Raw genomic sequence first — 19,019 nt, forward strand, 5'->3', positions numbered from 1 at the left:
CCCCGGCCCAGCCATGTCCCCTGGTCCCAGCCCATGTGCCCTGGTCCCAGCCCGTGTCCCCCCGGCCCAGCCATGTCCCCTGGTCCCAGCCCGTGTCCCCCAGCCCAGTCATGTCCCCTGGTCCCAGCCCGTGTCCCCTGGTCCCAGCCCGTGTCCCCCCGGCCCAGCCATGTCCCCTGACCCAGCCCGTGTCTGCCCGGCCCAGCCATGTCCCCTGGTCCCAGCCGTGTCCCCTGGTCCCAGCCCATGTCCCCCAGCCCAGTCATGTCCCCTGGTCCCAGCCATGTCCCTGGTCCCAGCCCGTGTCCCCCCGGCCCAGCCGTGTCCCCTGGTCCCAGCCCGTGTCCCCCCGGCCCAGCCATGTCCCCTGGTCCCAGCCCGTGTCCCCTGGTCCCGGTCCGTGTCCCCCCGACCCAGCCTGTGTCCCCCCGGCCCAGCCGTGTCCCCCGGTCCCAGCCCATGTCCCCCCAGCCCAGCCGTGTCCCTGGTCCCAGCCCATGTCCCACTGGCCCAGCGGTGTCTCCTGGCCCCAGCCCGTGTCCCCTGGTCCCAGTCCGTGTCCCCCTGGCCCAGCCGTGTCCCTGGTCCCAGTCTGTGTCCCCTGGTGCCAGCCCGTGTCCCCCCAGCCCAACCGTGTCCCTGGTCCCAGCCCGTGTCCACTGGTCCCAGCCCGTGTCCCCCTGGCCCAGCCGTGTCCCCTGGTCCCAGCCCATGTCCCCCCGGACCAGCCATGTCCCTGGTCCCAGCTCATGTCCCACCATCCCAGCCATGTCCCTGGTCCCAGCCCATGTCCCTGGTCCCAGCCCGTGTCCCCCCAGCCCAGCCGTGTCCCTGGTCCCAGCCTGTGTCCCCTGGTCCCAGACTATGTCCCCCCGGCCCAGCCATGTCCCTGGTCCCAGCCTGTGTCCCCCCAGCCCAGCTGTGTTCCTGGTCCCAGCCCGTGTCCCCTGGTCCCAGCCCGTGTCCCCCCAGCCCAGCCATGTCCCTGGTCCCAGCCCGTGTCCCCCAGCTAGCTGTGTCCCTGGTCCCAGCCCATGTCCCCTGGTCCCAGCCATGTCCCTGGTCCCAGCCCGTGTCCCCTGGTCCCAACCGTGTCCCTGGTCCCAGCCCGTGTCCCCCCAGACCAGCCATGTCCCTGGTCCCAGCCCGTGTACCCCCAGCCCAGCCGTGTCCCTGGTCCCAGCCCGTGTCCCCTGGTCCCAGCCCGTGTCCCCCCTGCCCAGCCATGTTCCTGGTACCAGCCCGTGTCCCCTGGTCCCAGCCCGTGTCCCCCCGGCCCAGCCATGTCCCCTGGTCCCAGCCCGTGTGCCCCCGGCCCAGCCATGTCCCTGATCCCAGCCCGTGTCCACCTAGCCCAGCTGTGTCCCTGGTCCCAGCCTGTGTCCCCTGGTCCCAGCCCGTGTCCCCCTGGCCCAGCCATGTCCCTGGTCCCAGCCCGTGTCCCCTGGTCCCAGCCCGTGTCCCCCCGGCCCAGCCCATGTCCCACCAGCCAGCCGTGTCCCCTGGTCCCAGCCCGTGTCCCCTGGTCCCAGCCAGTGTTCCCCCAGCCCAGCCATGTCCCTGGTCCCAGCCTGTGTCCCCCCAGCCCAGCCATGTCCCTGGTCCCAGCCCGTGTCCCCCCGGCCCAGCCATGTCCCTGGTCCCAGCCCGTGTCCCCTGGTCCCAGCCATGTCCCCTCGTCCCAGCCATGTCCCTGGCCCCAGCCCATGTCCCCTGGCCCCAGCCGTGTCCCCTGGTCTCAGCCGTGTCCCCCCGGCCCCAGCCATGTCCCCTGGTCCCAGCCCGTGTCCCCCCAGCCCAGCCATGTCCCCTGGTCCCAGCCCATGTGCCCCCGGCCCAGCCGTGTCCCCTGGTCCAAGCCCGTGTCCCCTGGTCCCAGACTATGTCCCCCCAGCCTAGCCATGTCCCCTGGTCCCAGCCCGTGTCTGCCCGGCCCAGCCATGTCCCTGGTCTCAGCCCATGTCCCCTGGTCGCAGCCCGTGTCCCCCGGCCAGCTCAACCCACCCCGCTAGGTTTGGCAGCTGAGGAGAATGGGCAGGGTGGGGGAGACCGTGTGAGGCTTTGGGGCGGAGCAGCTCTGGCCAGACAGGACAGGACGGTCCACTCCCAAGGCCTCAGCGCCTAAAGTGGGAGGGTTGGGGGAGCAGGCCCGAAAGGGGCAGGAGGGGCTGTGGGATGCTGGGGGCGTGGGGGCCTCACACCTTCTGGCAGCCCCCAGCAGGTGCTCCGGACACCGCAGGGCCCATGTGTGGCAGGGGAGGGAGGTGGCTCAGCCCTCCCTCCCCCTGCTTTGGTCCAGTTTCCTCTGCCCAGCCCCCAGTGTCCCTGAATGTCGGGCTCGGTCCCAGATGCCACAGGCAGGGATCCTGTGCCGGGCAGGCTCGGGGTCGCTGGTGTCTGTACATCTAAGTGTTGGCCTGTGTCCCCACCTCTCCCAGGCTCTGGGAACAAAAGTCTTGCCTGGGCGGCGGGGGGGGGGGGGGTTCCCAGTAGGACCCTTGGCTGAAGGAGAGAGGCACTTTCTCTATATTTGCTGCTTGGGTGACTTAAGAGGTTTCAAATATCAGCCTTCAGTCCCTGGGAAGCTTTAAGTCTCTGGTGGGGCAAGGCTGTCTGGTAGAAGAGACGGGAACTCGGGATACCTGAGTCCTGGGGCTTCTCTGCCGTGGACGCCCATCACTTGCCCTTTCTGAGCTTTAGTTTTCTCCTGTCTTCTTTTTTTTATGTTTATTTATTTATTTTGAGAGACAAAGAGAGAGAGAGAGCCCTCTTATGCGCAAGCAGAGGAGGGGCAGAGAGAGAGGGGGAGAGAGAATCTCAAGCAAGCTCCAGGCTCTGAGCTGTCAGCACAGAGCCCGATGTGGGGCTTGAACCACAACCATGGGATCATGACCTGAGCCGAAATCGAGTCAGACACTCAACCGACTGAGCCCCCCAGGCACCCCAAATGTCCTTTTTTTTCTTTAAAGTTTTATTTAAGTAATCTCTACACCCAACAAGGGGCTCTAACTCATGACCTGGAGGTCCAGAGTCACATGCTCCTCTGATGGAGCCAGGCTAGTTTTCCTGTCCTTAAAATGTGGGGTTCAGGGGCACCTGGGTGGCTCAGTCGGTTGAGCGTCTGACTTTGTCTCAGGTCATGATCTCACGGCTCGTGAGTTCGAGCCCCGTGTCGGGCTCTGTGCTGACAGCTCAGAGCCTGGAGCCTGCTTCAAATTCTGTGTCTCACTCTCTCTGCCCCTCCCCCCACTCACACTCTGTCTCTCTCAAAAATAAATAAACATTAAAAAATTAGAAAGAAAACATTAAAGCATAGCAAATCTGGGGCACCTGCGTGGCTCAGTCGGTTAAGCATCCGACTTCAGCTCAGGTCATAATCTCGCGGTCCGTGAGTTCGAGCCCCACATCGGGCTCTGTGCTGACAGCTCAGAGCCTGTTTCCGATTCTGTGTCTCCCTCTCTCTCTGCCCCTCCCCTACTTGCAGTCTGTCTTTCTCTCAAAAATAAATAAACATTAAAAAAAAACTTTTTTTGAATGTGGGGTTCAGACTGGTTCAGCCAATCCAGATTGGAGGCCTTTTGCTGTCTTTCTCCAAAGACCCCGAGTGACTTTGGTGGAGGGGCCATCAGGATCTGTGGGAAGCAGTTCCAGGCGGTGGTCCAGGCTGTAATAGAGCGTGGTGTCCATCGGACCCACCTTGAATGCCAGCCGTGCCAGGATGTGTGGCCCTGATCGCAGGACACAGCTCCTTAAACTCTCAGGCTTCCCATCTGTGCTGTTGGGACAGCGAGGCATCCAAGGGCCGGAAACACGGGGTACAGCGCCTGGCACGTAGCACGTGCTTGGTAAACGGGAGCTGGCTTTCTCTAGTTCCTGCCCCCAGATGCCCGGGCCTCTCTCTGTCTTCCCATGGCTGCATTTTTGAACCTACTAAGCCCTCCCCATCTCGGCGCGCTGCCCCCCCCCCCCCCCCCCCCCGTCCCCTGTGGCCCTGGGATGTGAGGACCTACAGCTTAGGCCCGCCACGTTGGCTCCTTCAAGGCCCTCCCCTCTCCCCAGGGGCTGCCAGCTATGTGTACCTCCTCCCAGCAGCCTCTTTCCTGTGTCCCCAGGCACAGGGGTACGTTCCCCTCCACGTTCCCACAGCCCCCTGGCATTTAACCACGTAACACTCGGTGTTGTCCTGTGTGTGTGTGTGTGATTGATCCCTCTTCACATGGCAACACACGCTAAATTATGAGCTAACTGGAGGCAGAGGCTGTCTTTGCACCCCCAGCACCCAGGATAGAGCCTGGCCTGGAAACCATGACCGGATGGACGAACGTACCTTTCCAGTTGTATCTCCAGGTGGGGAGCCTCAGACTGGTGTCCTGGCTGCCCCCGGTCCTTTCCCCACTGCCCTCCGTCCCCTACTGCTCCGCCAGCAGGAAACCTACCCGCTCTCCACGGTCCAGAAGAAATTCCAGTTCCCGTGTTTCATGAGTACAGAGTGAAGACCCGGTCCCTGCCAGAGAGGGGCTCGTTCTCAGGATGCAGCTGTCGAGAGCCACCAGGGGCCAAGGCCCTCACCCAGGACCCAGCCTGCCCACACAGTGCCAGTCGGAGAACCAGGGTGCGATGGGGCCCCAAGGGTGTGCACCTTGGAAGAAGGCGCCCCCTCCCTGGTGGGGTTCGGCCTCTGTCGTCACCCACACTCAGTGCCCACCCTGGCCTCACCCAGCCTGGCAGGGCCATGTGACCGCGTCACTGCTTGCCTGTCTTTTGCTTTCTGTCTCCTCTCTCTCCTGACAGATGGAGGGTGGCAGCGGCCCCAGCAGCAGCAAACTCAGCCCTTGCGCCATAGTGTTTGTTTTTTTTAATTTTTATTTGAGAGAGCGAGCGAGCACGCGAGCAGGGGAGAGGGGCAGAGGGAGAGAGAGAGAATCCCAAGCAGGCTCAGTGTGGAGCCTGATGCAGGGCTCCATCCCCTGACCCCGGGATCATGACCTGAGTTGACATAAAGCCCAGCTGACCGATCCACCCCGGCGCCCCCAGGCATAATGTTTTAAATGAACAAAATAAAATCACAAAGGATTATGAAGGAAACCAATCACATGGAAACACAGTTAACAAAACATTTACATTTTTTGGTATAGTAATATGTACACTTCTTTATTAATACATGAAAAACAAGGCAGGCCTAACAACTCCGGTCGTTTCAACGCAGGGATGAGAGCGAATGGTTATTTTGAGAGATGTTCAAAACTATCACGCAGCCCGAAAACATCTGGGATTTCTGTTGGTTACAAAGAAGCAACTATTTTGGCTTGTGGCCCAAGCACATAAGAGAATGTTTAATTTCAGTTACAGGTGAGTGAAAACAGAAATGTAACTTTTATCCCGTCTGGGTTCACAACCCCCTGAAATCCACAGACCCCAGTCAAGGACCTGATTGCAGAATGGAATGGGAAGAAAAGGCGGCAACCCCCATTCGTGGAGCTGTACGCTTCCGCTGCCATTTAATCCTCACACGTGTTACAATTTTCTGATGAGAAACACGACCCTCCGAGGGTGGATGATGCGCCCTAAGTCGGCCAGGCCCGGCTGGGAGCCCCTGGTGCTCGCTGGACACAGAGCTGCCTCCTCACGGGAGACAGAGCCCGGACGGAGGTGTTCAGTTGCTCCTTTGGCCCCAGAATCCCCCCCCCCGACCCTGTGCCCTGTGGGGTTTAACCAGTGTCCGGAAGGGTGGTGGCCCCTGAAATCACACACACTCGATTATTTTTATCTCCAGTTTATTTTTTTAGACTAAGAGCAGAGTATGAAAGTCACAGCCAAAGCACTTGAAAAAGGCCCAGGAGGATGGGTGGGGCCACGGAGGGTGGGCGGGGCCAGGTCCTGGGACTGGGGTCCCGGCTCAGGACTGGAGGGGAGGGGGGGGGGGGGGCGCTGTTGTCTCACGGTCTCCAAAAGTGTCTGTGCGTTGCATAGGCCTTGTCTTCACAGAAGACAAAAGAGGGGCCAGGGGGTCCCCCGGAGGGGGGGGCCTAGCCTGGTGGGGAAGGGGTCTGAAGCTGGAAGGGGAAGTCAGGGAAGGTCAGGGACCGAGGAGGGGGAGGGAGTCGTCCGTCTGTACATTATATATAGAGATACAGAGTCTGTACATGCCTGCTGGCACCCCGGTGCCCACCCGTTGCCACCCTTGTCCACTGCCCGCCCCCCCCAGGGGTGTCTACTTGTAAACTTGGATTCAATCCAAACCACAATCCTGGGGGCGGGGGTGGGAGGAGGAGGACGTGCTTATTGCTGTAAACAGGGGGAGGGGGCAGTGGGCGCTGCCACCCCCTCACCCATCTAGTCCCCTCCCTGGGTTCCGCCCCTAGAAGAGAACGACGGGGGTGCCTCCCACGCTCGGATGCGCGCTCTCCGGGGCATACCTGTCTCTGGTGGGGACAACAGGAGAGGGTACCAGGGATCAGAGAAAGGTCCCGGAGCCCCAGGGCCACCCGGGGCCCGGGGCTGTGCCTGCGTCTGGTCCACTCCAGTGCCCTACGCGGGGAGAGCGGGGGCAAAGGGGACGGGCACAGAGGTACGGTGCAGGCCCCACTGCCAGCCACAGCAGGAGGGGGTCTAGGCCCCACAGCTGGACTTCCCTTGGAGAGGCCAGAGTCCCCCTGCCCTTTCCCAGCCCCGCGTCCCCCCGCCAAGGGAGGGGGCAGAGCTAGGAGGCCAGGAGCGTCATAAGGAAGAAGGCGATGCCCGCCGCCAGGGGCAGGTGTTCCCGCTTGGGGCTGGTCCCACTCACGCTCTTCTCAAGCTTGGGCACCTGGGGGTTCTCTCCCTCAAAGTCTTCTGTGGGCAGACAGATAGAGAGACTGGTGAGGGCTGGGCCGCGCGCCCGGGCGGGGCACGCGGCAGCGGCAGCAGCGGTGGAGCCGGGACGTGACCACCCACGGGGTACGAGGGGTGCGTGCCCCCGGGGGAGGCATGCGAGGTGGGCAGGCACCGGGGAGGGGGCTGCGGTTCCAGCAGTGGCCACCAGAGGGCGCTGCGCAGACTCACCCAGCACGTTGATCCTCACATGGGGGCCCATGGTGAACTGGGGGAGGGTGGGGGCCGGCTTCTCCCCGGAGTGCGATGCTGCGGGGTGGGGCGCGAGGGGGAGAGAGGAGGGGAGAGTCAGGGCCAGGACACCCCCCCTCGCTACAGCTGGGGAGCGAGCCCCCGCTCCTTGCCCCGCCCTCCGCCCCCGGGAGCCAGGGGAGCCCCGAAGCAGGGAGCCGGGGGTGGGGTCGCGGCCGGGCGCCGGAGGTACTCACTGGAGGCACAGCAGACGAACACCTTCATCCGCAGACACTTCCAGTGCAGACTGTGGGTGGGCGTGGCTGGGGACGAGACGGGGCCTGAGCTGCGTTCTGCGGGACCACGCCCCGCCCCCTCTCGCCCTCCGCACCGCCACCTGCCCCGGGCAGCGTCCTTCCCGGCTCCCCTACCCTTGGACTTGGCTTGCGGTGGTTCCGCCGGCAGCCCGCGAAGCCCCTTTGGTCCCAGCCCTCAAGAAACTCTGAGCCCTGAGGTCTCAGCCCTGGAACGTCCCTCCCGGAAGCAGTGACCCTGCGACCGACCCTTCAGGCTGTCACTAAACCTCTCAGCCTCGGACGCTGTCCGGCTGGAAGCCCTAAGGCCGCCAGGCCCCACGCATCATCCCGAAGTGTCACTCCCAGCGATGCAGACCACATGGCAGCCACGTGGGCCCGCCTCGGCGCCTGCGACCCCAGCCCTGGTCATCACTGTGACACTTTCCTTTAGGCCCACCTCCACCCCGTCCCCATCCCCGGATCCTGGGGACCCCAGCGTCTGCCCCTCTCAGAAACTTTTTTAGGCCCCGCCCCAGCCCCTGGGGACACCACCCCTTGGCCGCCACTCACGCTTAGGCCCCGCCCATTCCCCCAGCCTCACTCTCCCTGCCGTCACTGACGCTCTTAGGCCCCGCCCCGGTCCCTTGAGTCTTCACTTCTGTCACTCATTCTCCTTCGGGACCCGCCCCCAGGACCCCATTCCCTGGTCATCACTCTTTATACCCTGCCTCCAGGACCCCACCCCCTGGCCATCACTCAAGGTTCTCCCTTTAGGCCCCGCCCCCGGGACCCCACCCCCTGGCCGTCACTCAGGTACTCCTTAGGTCCCGCCCCTGGGACCCCCCACCCCCCCACCTCTAGCCATCACTCAGGTACTCTCCTTCGGGCCCTGCCCCAGGACCCTAGCCATCACTCAGGTACTCTTTAGGCCCTGCTCCCAGGACCCCAGCCCGTGGCAGTCACTCCTTAGGCCCCGCCCCTGGAGCCCCGCGCCCTGGACGTCACTCAGATACTCTTAGGCCCCGCCCCTGGGACCCAACCCCGTGGCCCCCCCCCCCCCATCCCCTGGCCATCACTCAGGTACTCTTTAGGCCCCGACCCCACCCCCAGGATGTCACTCAGATACTCTTTAGGTCCTGTCCCTGGGACCCCCACACCCTGGCCATCACTCCTTAGGCCCCGCCCCCAGGAACGCCCTGGCCGTCACTCAGGTACTCTTTAGGCTCCGCCTCTGGGACGCCCACTCCCTGGCCATCACAGGTACTTTTTAGGCCCCCACCCCTGGGACCCCACACCCCTGGTCATCACTCACTCTCCTTAGGCCCCGCCTCTGGGACCCCACCCCATGGCCATCACTCCTTAGGCCCCGCCCCCTAGACCCCACCCCTCTGGCCGTCACTGAGGTACTCTTTAGGCCCCGCCTCTGGGACCCCCACTCCCTGGCCATCACTCAGGTACTCTTTAGGCCCCGCCTCTGGGACACCACCCCATGGCCATCACTCCTTAGGCCCCGCCCCTTAGACCCCACCCCCTAGCCGTCACTCAGGTACTCTTTAGGCCCCGCCCCCGGGACCTCACACCCCTGGTCATCACTCAGTCTCCTTAGGCCCTGACTCTGGGACCCCACCCCATGGCCATCACTCCTTAGGCCCCGCCCCCGGACCCCACCCCCCTGGCCATTACTCAGGTACTTTTTAGGCCCCGTCCCCGGGACTCCACCCCACTGGCCGCCACTCAGGTACTCTTTAGGCCCCGCCCCGAAACCCCGCCCCCGGCCGGCACTCCTTAGGCCCCGCCCCCGGGATCCCCCCCGGCCCCCCCCGCCGGCTGTCACTCACAGATGTAGTAGTACTCGTGGCCCGCGTGGAACTCGTAGCCCAGCGAGAAGGCGCTGTAGCGCTGGAACTTCTCCGAGAACTTGATGGGGCTGTGGGGGGCGTGCGGGCGGTTGCACTCCCAGCGCTTGAAGCCTTGGCTGGCGTTGCAGGTGCGGTAGCCGGCGCGGCTCACCATGTACAGCACGTACTGCTCCGCCCCGCCCCCGGGGCCCGGCCCCGCCCCGGGGCCCACCCCCGAGCTGTTGTAGTGAGGGCAGTAAATATCCAGATAATCGTTCACATTCACCTGCACCGTGTAGCCCTCTCGCCGCAGGCTGTGGGAGAGAGGAAGCGGGTCAGGGAGGAGAAACCCCACGCCAACCCTCTTCCCATCCCGCCGCTCCGCAGACCTTCCCCCTGGGTCTGCGGAGCCTCCCCGAGTAGCTGCGGAGCCGCCTCTCCGCTCAGTCCCGGTCCCCTGGGCCCTAGCGCCACCGGTCCCCCGCTACCCGCCCAGGCCCACGCCTTCTCCTGTCCTTCTCTTGGTGGCCGCCAGGGGGCAGCAGAGGCGCAGGGAAGCCCGGCCTGCCTCGGAAGGAAAAGAGAGGCGGGGGAGAAGGGAACGTACGCTTCGGTTACCACAGAAACGGCGCAGGCCCCTGCGACTCCCAGACCCAGGCCCGGATTTCCTCCGTCCATCCCCCATAATTCAGCGCTGGGGAGGAGTGATAGGGGCACGGAAGGGAAGGGTGAAGGCGGGAGGGGTCCCCTCCCAGAGATGCGCACCCTCCATCGCCTCTCCCGGCATGCTTTCCTGCCGCTGCCGGCCCACCCCCAAGGCCAGTCGGACAGCACCTGCCCTCACACACCCCTGGGCGGACGCTCCACGCAATACCCACCGAAGTCCTGTGGCACACACAAATATGTCCACGGTGCAGCGGGCGGCCTAGGCTGGGTGTGTGCTGGGCCCGCGCACCGGTGTCGCTTGACCCCGGCAGTCTCCAGCTCTGGCCCTGCCCCCACTTCCCCCTGGCACGCGCGCGCACACGCACACACGCACACAGGCACACGCTCTTCTCTACAGTACTACTGGCAATTAAGGTCCCCAATAACGTGATACAACAGGTCGGGGAGAGCTAAGGGACTCCACAGCAAGGCTCCACGTGGTATCATGCCCACCGGCCCCGAGTTCTGTCTCTATACATCTTCCTCCCCAACCTGGCACCACTGGCCCCTTAATGGTGCCAGGCAGAGTAGTGGGCACAGTGCCCAGACAAGATGGCTGTGCCACTGACTCCCCAGATCCTTCTACGGGACACAGAAGCAGATGCTGGGTCCTTCATAATCCCCACCTGCCTTGCTGATTATCATCAAAGTGCTGGTCTTAATGCCCTCCACGGTGGTGCCGAGCGCTGTGGGGTGGGAAAAACATCTGAATGGAGAAAGAAACTCGGAGAGTAGGCAGGAGTTTCCCCCGGTTTCTTCTGCACACGTCCTGGCAGGGACAGGTGGACGTGGTGGGCACAGGAGGCCTGGGGTACTTGGCAGAAGGTCAAACCACTGGGGTCCCTAGTCCCTGGGAACTCTCTGAAGGGAGGCGCGGCTCCCCCTGTCACCAGGCACCTCCCAGCTCCACAAATAGTAATTAGATTCTTTAGGAAAACAGGCTTGGAGGCCTCTGAATTGGGTGGGGCCTCGAGGGTCCCTCCCCACCTTCCCCTACTTCCATGGCCTTGCCTGGGCCGCCCCCTCCCCAAGCACTCCCTGCCAAGCCAGGCGGTAAGCAGACAGGGGAGAGCTGGTGCTTGGGCATCCCAGGAGAATGGGCAGAGCCTCCTTGAGTCATCAGGAATGCCACCAGCCCCACTCAGTTCCCACAGGAGTGATGGGTCACTCAGGCCCCTCCCTGGCCCTGGCACTCAGGTGGGCAGGAATCTCGGCCTGGGGCACCAGGAGCAGGAAAACGGGTTAGACCAGGCCTGGCTTCTGGCGCCACCTGGGTTTGCCTCTCTATCCCCAACTTCCAAGTCTACCCTTCCTCCCTCCCCCACAGGCTCCCAGGAGGGGGCCACCAGTGAAAGGGTGCCAGGCCTGCAGCAGCCGCACAGCCACCTGGGGCCTCTGTCCTGGAGCTTCCCCCAGGTTTCCAGCCCTGCTCTGCAGTGGTCCCTCCCTGCGGTGCCTTCCCGGGAGCACAACCCACTCCCGCAAGGAGTCAGCCAAAGCCAGAGCCACTGGGACGGGCTCCTCTGTTTCTTCAACAGGGCGGGGACTAGCCTTATGGAAAGGTTGGTGGGTGACTACAGTGAAGAGAGGCCACCTTCGACCTGTCCGTCCCCAGGCTGGGTGGCAGGAACAGTCCCTGGAGTGCCCGCGCGCCATGGGCACGCGGGAGGAAAGCCTGGTCGTGGAAAGATTGCGGGCAGCAGCCGGGATTGGTGGGCGGGGGTGAGGGGGAGAGCGGGACTGGGTGCCAGAGTCCCCAGTCACAACTCGTGGGAGACCCCAGTGAGGTGTCCGCTTGGCTTGGGCACTTTAATTGAACCTGCCATCCTCCCTGCCCTGGCAGCGAAGAGGGAGGGGCCGCTAGGCCCAGCGAGGCTGGCAGCTAACGCCTCCTGGGGGGGGGGGGGCGGGGACGCGGGTCCCCATCCCCGGGAGGGGGCAGCGGGGTGGGCTGCGGGGGCCGTGTGCCTGTCCCCTCGAACAGTTCTCCGTTCTTCCCCACTTCACCCCCTCCCAGCCTCCACCTCTTCCGCAGAAAGACCGGTGTTGACGCACCCCACCTGGAGGGGGTGCCCCCTCACCCCGTTATTTTGTCTCTCCCGGCCCTCGCCGCCTCCGGGACGCATTCCGACCCTTCTCCGTCACTCCTTCAGGGCCCCGCCTGCTCCAACCCGGTGGGGTGGGCGGCGGGGGAGCAGGGAAGGGCAAACCTCTCCCCGCGGGGCAATTAGGGGCAGGTAAACAGGGTGCCTAACGAGACCAGGGAGCAGGCAAAGCATCCCGGGGGGCCCCGAACGTGTTCACCCCCCCCCGCCCCCACCCAGGAAGCAGGGACGCAGAGCTCTCCCAGGGCAGGAGGGATGGAGCGACGCCGACCCGGGCTCGCCACCCCTCTAGAGCGCGCCCCCGAGGCGGCGCGCCGCTCGCTCCCGCAGGCGAGGCCGGACCACGTGCGCGCCCGGCCCGGGGTGGGCGGGTGGCGGGAACGTTCGCGGGGCGCGCGTGCTCGCCGACACCCCCGCACCCCGCGGGCGCTCGGGGCGCCCCGCCCCGCCGGGCCCCGCCGGCCCCCGGCCCGGGCTTCTCCCGCCGGCGTCGGGTGGGGGAGCGTCCGCGCGCCCCGCATCCCCGCCCCCTCCCTGCGACAGCGGCGGCGGCGGCGAAGGTTTATTGATCTGCAGCGGCGGCGAAGAGCGAGAGACCAGCCGAAGGCGAGACACACAGAAACGGAGTGAGACGCGCACCGAGAGGGGTGACTGAGAGACCCGCGTGCCCGAGAGGGGCCGGGCGTGAGAGCCCGCGAAAGAGAGGGCCCAGAATCGCGGAGAGCGCGAGGATGCGGATGGAACTGAGGCTGGGGACGAAGGGAGGCCTGGGGGGAGGCAGGCGCGCAGGGGCCGGCGGGGAGGCCCGCAGACAGCACAGCCCAGACGGCTCTGAGCGGCGGCGCGGGGGTGCGGGGCACAGGCTCGTGGCCGGGAGGAGACACGCAGGGGACAGGCCACCAGGGACCTGGTGCCGCCTCAATAAATATTTGTTGAATGAACGTGTGAATGAAAGCGAGATCAGCAACAGAAACATTCCAGAGAGAGGGGTAGGAGCCAGCCAAGGGAAGAGGTTCCGGGCTTCCTGAGTTAGGGGCGAAGGACGACACCTTGCTTAGTTCTGCGAAGAAAGGAGGCACAGACCAGGGGGCATACACATTTGGCCATCAGCTGGTCCGCCCACCCCCACCCCCAATTCAATTCCGGGCTCAGGGGACCCCCTCGACCTCACATTCTCCTTCTTCCCTCCAGTATAGTACCGCCCCCCCCCCATCCCCAGTTTCTGGGCCACGTTGGGAACTGGTCTTCCCAATTACAGGGGAGCACACGGAGGGGCTGAGTCGGGGGACAGGGGGCGAGATCATGACCGCTGTGCCGGGCACAGCCCCCAGGTCTGTCAAAGGAGGCCTCTGCACGTGTCCCACCAGCACCCTCCCACGTGACCCCAGGAGGCGGGGTCGCAAGACCCTCTCCACGTGACCCCAAGGGGCAGAGACCCTCAGCACGTGATAGGGGGGTGGGAGCCCGGCGCCCAGCTCACGTGACCGGGGGGAGGGGGCGCGGGAGCCTGTGGCTCGGCCCGGCCCCGCCCCCAGCTCCCTGGCCCTCTCCACTCCCGGCTCCCGAGCACGTCGCTCTCACGATTTATGGGGCCGCGGCTGCCGCAGTGAGGGAGCCGGGGAGCCCGGGCGCAGCGGCAACAAAGGCCGAGGAATCGAGGCGGGGGCGGCGGCGTCCTCCCTGCCGGGTGCCTGCCCCCTCCCACCTCTGCCGGTCCAGACCCATGGGGGGGGGGGCGCGGAGGACGGAAAGGAGGCTCCCGGAACCGGGCGCCCCCACCCCCTCCCAGGGCCTTCACCTGCGCCCAGGTGTATGCGGGGGAGGGGAACCTGATCAACAGCGTCGCCCACCGCCCCCTCCCCGGCCATTCCGGCATACTCCCGGCCCCGGCTTCCCTTAAGAACGCGGGGGTGCCCCAAGGGTGGTGGGGCCCCAGAGTCCCTCACCTGCGTACTCGCCACTCCCCGCCAGACTCTAGCGGGGCGGGGGGCGGACGTGCGAGTCTGGGGGAGGGGGACGAGCTGGATAGAACCGGGGAGTCCGCCCCCAGAACCCCCCGGAGTTCTTCGAGTCCCGCTCCGGGGGGCGAGGGGGAGGGGCCTCGTCCCCACCCCCGAGGTTTCCATGGGAAGCGAGAGGGGGGCGTCGTCGGCTCATCCCCACCCCCAGTCTGACACTCCGGGCGCGAGGAGGGAGAGAGGGGGAGGCGCGGAGCCCCAAACAACAAAGAGCGGAGCGGCGAGCGGCAGCCCCTCCCCCGGGAGGTTGGGGGTCGCGGCCGCCCGGCCCTCCCGGTCCCCTCCCCTGGGGCTTCGCCGTTTGCTCCCGGGTCGTCCCCCAGGGTGGGGAGCCAGAGGCAGTGCCGCCGCCGCCCGGGCAGGAGTGACAGTGACCCCCCCGCCTCCCCAGGGATGCCCCCGACACACAGACACACACGGAGGCGGCCGGGGTGATACGCACGGAGGCACGGCGGGGAGGAGAGGACAAGGGCAGCGAGGACTGAGCAGACTGAGGACCCGGCCGCCGCGCCACACACCCGGGGAAACCACCCGGCCGCCCTGACACCCGCCCAGACCGCGGCGGCGCCGGCGGCCACCCCAGCCCAGACGCGGCCGGCCACGCGGACGGCGGCCGCAGCCCCCTCCCCGCCCCGCCGCCCCCCTCCCACCCCCAGACGATCGCCGACGCAGACACACAAATCACACACTCAGACACACGCACACTGACAGCCGCGCACGCCCGCTCACACTCGAGCCACACGCCGTCCCCAGGCCGGGCGTGTGTGTGCGCGCGCGTGTGACACGCCGACATCTGCCTGCTTCTCTCCCTTTCACCGGTGCCCCACGTTTCCGTCGTCACCCAGCAGCACCTCCAGGACCCCCGCCTCGGCGACCCAGCCCCCGCTCACCCCAGCCGGGCTTTACCCCACAATCAGGGCAACCCGTTCGCCTTGGTTCTGGGGCGGTGCTCGGCCGGACTCCCTGCCTCAGCTCTGGACCCCACTTTTCAAAAGCAAGAGTCCTAGACCCAAGCCCTCGAAAGCCTCACCGTGAAAACAGGTCATCGCCGCCCCCCCCAAGTGCGACGGCCCAGCACGGCCCAAGGGGGCGAAGATGGGGGGGCGGTGGGATGGGGGCGCGCTATCCCAGCGGCGGGCGCCGAGAGAAGGCAAGGTGGGGTGCGGCGTCCGCACGGCCCAAGTCCTCCTTCCCAAACCTCAACAGCCTCTTTCAGACACCCCCCCCTCCCCGAGTTTCGCGGACGCCCACAGACTGTGTGCCCCGGTCCCTCGCCCCCAGCCCCAAGCCGTGTCTCCCAGGACCCCCACCGCAGGTGCCCTCAGGACTCCCCCTCTCGCCGCCGCGGGACGCGCGGGCTCCCCGGGCCCCCGACTCACTGCTGGTTGGAGCTGTTCCAGTACACCGCATGCCGGTTCCCCAGCGCCCCCCCGGGCCCCTGGGCCAGCAGCGGCAGCAGCGGCACGGGCACGAGCAGCAGCAGCAGCAGCAGCGGCGCCGCCATCCCCGGAGCCGCCGCCGCCGCCGCCCCCCGACTGAGCCCCGCGCTCCCGGCTTCTCGCCTCCCAGCTCGCCGCCGCCGCCGCCGCCGCCGCCGCCGCCGCCGCCGCCGGCCCCCGAGCCGTAGGCCACGCCCCCAGTCCTTCCCTCCGCCCTCCGGGCGCGCCCCCGAAGCCCCGCCCCGGGCGCGCTCCCGCCTGGCCCCGCCCCGCTCGGGCGCCGAGCGCGCGGCGCTGGGGCGACGGGGGACCGCGCTGGCCCCCTCGGGCGGCAGCGGCGCGCGCCTCGTCTCTCCCTGCCGGTCTCGAGTTCCCCGGAGAAGGATTAGGGAGGCCCGGACAGGGATCTCGATCTCGCGTGAGCACATTCATCCCTGGGATGGGGTGGAGGGGATTTGAAAAGAAGCCGGGGGTCCAGGGCCAGTTCCTAAGTGGAGCCAGACCCCCTCCTTTCTCAACAGTCTGGCTGTCTGCCCCCTCCATGACCCTCTTCCCATGTGAACGAGGAGGCGGGGGGCTCCAGAGGGTGGTGGAGAAGCCCTCAGTTGGCACCTAGGACTGAAGCCCCTGGCTGAGCACGAGGCTCGGTTTTTCCTGGAGTGGGGTGGAGGGGCCAGCCCCTGAGAAGGTCAGCACCCGGTGTGCTGGAGGGGCCTTGGCCGTCGGGGGCCCGCGGAGAGTCAGCTGGAGCAAAGCAGACTTTCCCGGGACGCCTGCAAACAACTCAAGAGGGGCTCCTCCCTGGGCAGCCCATGGTGTCCCTAGGCTTTGTCACTGCGCTGCTACGCTCGTGGGGAGAGGGCAGAGGGCAGCGCACCCCGTGCTCTGGTGCTCCCCGCGGTCATGCCCTCGTGGTGACAGGTGAGCACAGACATTATGCACACACATTCAGACCCCCAGAGGCGGAGAACTTAGATGCACAGAGACAGAGGAACACCCCCTGTGGTGTGCAACACACAGTGACTCACACCCAGACCCACATGCACCCTCTGACACACACACAGATCTCTGTGCTCTTCTCCCTTCTTCCCCCAGGAAGTAGGGGTTGAAGGGAAGGGTCTAGAATCCAGACCGAGGGGGTGTCCACCCCTCATCTCTTCTCTTTCAGAGAACCGCGGACTGAGAGTGACCAGGAGAACCAGGTCTCAGATGAGGCTCTGAGATCCCTGGCCAACTCCTGGGCCCACGGAGACAGAGAGAGAGAGAGAGAGAGAGAGAGAGAGAGAGAGAGAGAGAGAGACAGAGCATGAGTGGGGATGGGGCAGAGAGAGAGGGAGACACAGAATCCGAAGCAGGTTCCAGGCTCTGAGCTGTCAGCACAGAGCCCGACCCAGGGCTGGAACCCACAAGCTGTGAGATCATGACCTGAGCCGAAGTCGGACGCTCAACCGACTGAGCCACCCAGGAGCCCCTCCTTTCTTTCTTGAGCGAGGACACACAAGCACCCTTCATCTGCTTATCCTTGGCAGGACAGGGATCCTGACACAAGTCAGCCTCAGGTGCTGAGTTGGGGGGGGGGCAGTGCCACCCAGAATGGGCCCCATGCCCAGCTGGTGCCAGGCAAGAGCAGGCCCTGCCCTGTCTCAGCTCCCCTCCATCCCAGGAGATGTCCTCCCTTTCTCAGGGGCCAGAAGTAAATTAGGCCCCTTGGGGTGGGAATGGGAGACTTTGCACACAGCTCTCTCCCCCCAGACTCTTCATCCCCAGGGAGATTTGTTTCACCCAAAGGATGCTAATCTGCCTGCTCCTGGTGCCACAGATCACAGGGATCCCCCCCCCCCAACTCCCAGATCCGCAAAGGGAGGCTGTTCCCCGTAGGGCCCACAGTGGGCAGAGTGGTGGGCCATATGCATATGGACTGGGGGATTGCTGATTTGGTCTAGGAGTTTGGATTTCATTCTGGAAGCCTTAAATCGCTTTATGTAGGATCCGGGTCCCACTTACGGACTTGGACCCTTTTCCATAGGACCCAAATATTCCTGTTTAGACACTAGTACCCCCACATCTATCCTCCAATAATGACTGAGCTCCTTCTCGTTAGAATCTGGAGCCCCTTCTCTAGAATTTAAGCAGCTCTATCAGGCTTTTAAGTTCTCAGATACCGTCTATAGGGCCTAGGCCTCTGTCCATGCGATCTGATGCTGTATCCAGATCTCTATCCAGATGAACTGCTGGCTGATTTGAGCTTGTGTGTGAATGTGTGCGTGTGTGTTTTAAGTTTATTTATCTGAGAGAGAGAGAGAAAGAGAGAGAGAGAGAGAGACATCAAGCAGGAGAAGAGCAGAGAGAGGGAGAGAGAGATCCCAAGCAGGCTTGTCAGTGTGGAGCCTGATGTGGGGCTCGATCCCATGAATTGTGAGACCATGGCCTGAGCTGAAACTGAGAGTTGGACGCTCAACTGAGCCACCTGGGTGACTGAGCCACCCAGGCACCCTTTGTGTGTTTTAGAATAAGCACCCTCAGGGGCACCTGGGTGGCTAGGTCGGTTAAGCATCCGACTTCGGTCCAGGTCATGATCTCATGGTTCGTGAGTTCAAGCCCCGCGTCGGGCTCTGTGCTGACAGCTCAGAGCCTGGAGCCTGCTTCAGATTCTGTGTCTCCCTCTCTCTCTCTGCCCCTCCCCCACTTGTGGTCTGTCTCTAGCTCCAAAAAATAAATAAATGTTAAAAAAAAATTAAAAAAAAAGATAAGCACCCTCTGTGGGGACGCAGTCCTTCAGGACAGGTGCCCAGTCTTTAGGATACATCTCTTTGCAAGTAGTGTCTTTGTGCAAAAACGGGAGGGGGCCCCGTGTGCTTCTCCATCTTGGGGAGGGAGTTTCATGTCAAAAGGTGATGTCACCCTTTACTAGACTCTTGGGTGACTCCTTTGTGCCATGCACAAACTGCACAACTGTGTGGCAGTCTTGACATGGGATTTGACCTCCAGCAGTGCTGCAGAGACCTGCCCGTCGGCCTCTGGTCACAGGGTCTTGGGTTCTCTAGGGATTGGGCCTCTGTGCCTAAGATCAGGGCCACTGTCCCCATGCCTGGCACCGGATCTGAGCCTAGGCCTCTTTCTGTGGGTTCTAGGCCTCCATTTATATCTGTGACTCAGATCTTTCCTGACGGTGACCCACAGTAAGATGTAGATTTTACAATACAGCACACACACACACACACACACACACACACACAAGCACATGCACACACATTCACATGTAACCAGAACAATACGTTTCATGAGACAATACTTAGCCTTACTGCAGAGGATGCGCTCTGGTATTTGTCTCCTGTTCTAATTTTAAATCTTTTTTAAAGAAAATAAAGGCCTGGTTGAGACCCCTCAAATTTATTCTTGATTTCGCCACCCCAAAGGGTCACAAGCTATAGTTTGAAACACTGGTGTCAAAGGCCTGGGCCCTGACGGGCACTTGGCTGTAGGGCAGGGACCTCTCTGGGGCTGGGGTTCCCTCCACGGGGCTGGTCCTCCCCCTAGGGCCTCAGCCCCCCTTCTCCTCACCTCCAGGCTCAGCCTG

General features: G+C 64.4%; 1 protein-coding gene across 1 annotated transcript; it reads right to left on the bottom strand.

The window, feature by feature from the left end:
* Nucleotides 1-5,757: 5,757 nt before the first annotated feature.
* EFNA3 (ephrin A3) lies at nt 5,758-15,507 on the bottom strand. The gene is made up of 5 exons (XM_043568080.1): nt 15,383-15,507; nt 9,176-9,489; nt 7,299-7,364; nt 7,042-7,119; nt 5,758-6,831 (listed from the first exon to the last, which is right to left on the bottom strand). Exons 1-5 carry the CDS (start codon nt 15,505-15,507, stop codon nt 6,701-6,703), a joined length of 714 nt encoding a protein of 237 aa, XP_043424015.1. The 3' UTR covers nt 5,758-6,700.
* Nucleotides 15,508-19,019: the final 3,512 nt, after the last annotated feature.

This window comes from Prionailurus bengalensis, chromosome E4 (genome assembly GCF_016509475.1).
Source record: "Prionailurus bengalensis isolate Pbe53 chromosome E4, Fcat_Pben_1.1_paternal_pri, whole genome shotgun sequence".
In the NCBI taxonomy this organism is placed as follows: Eukaryota; Metazoa; Chordata; class Mammalia; order Carnivora; family Felidae; genus Prionailurus; species Prionailurus bengalensis.

Bases quoted from the DNA above. Each gene is read 5' to 3' on its own strand.
- EFNA3 (XM_043568080.1), bottom strand. From the start codon at position 15,507: ATGGCGGCGCCGCTGCTGCTGCTGCTGCTGCTCGTGCCCGTGCCGCTG. The intron at 7,120-7,298 runs GTGAGTACCTCC...CCCACCCCGCAG, and splicing joins GTTCGTCTGCTGTGCCTCCA to CATCGCACTCCGGGGAGAAG. The intron at 6,832-7,041 runs GTGAGTCTGCGC...GTCTGCCCACAG, and splicing joins TGTGAGGATCAACGTGCTGG to AAGACTTTGAGGGAGAGAAC.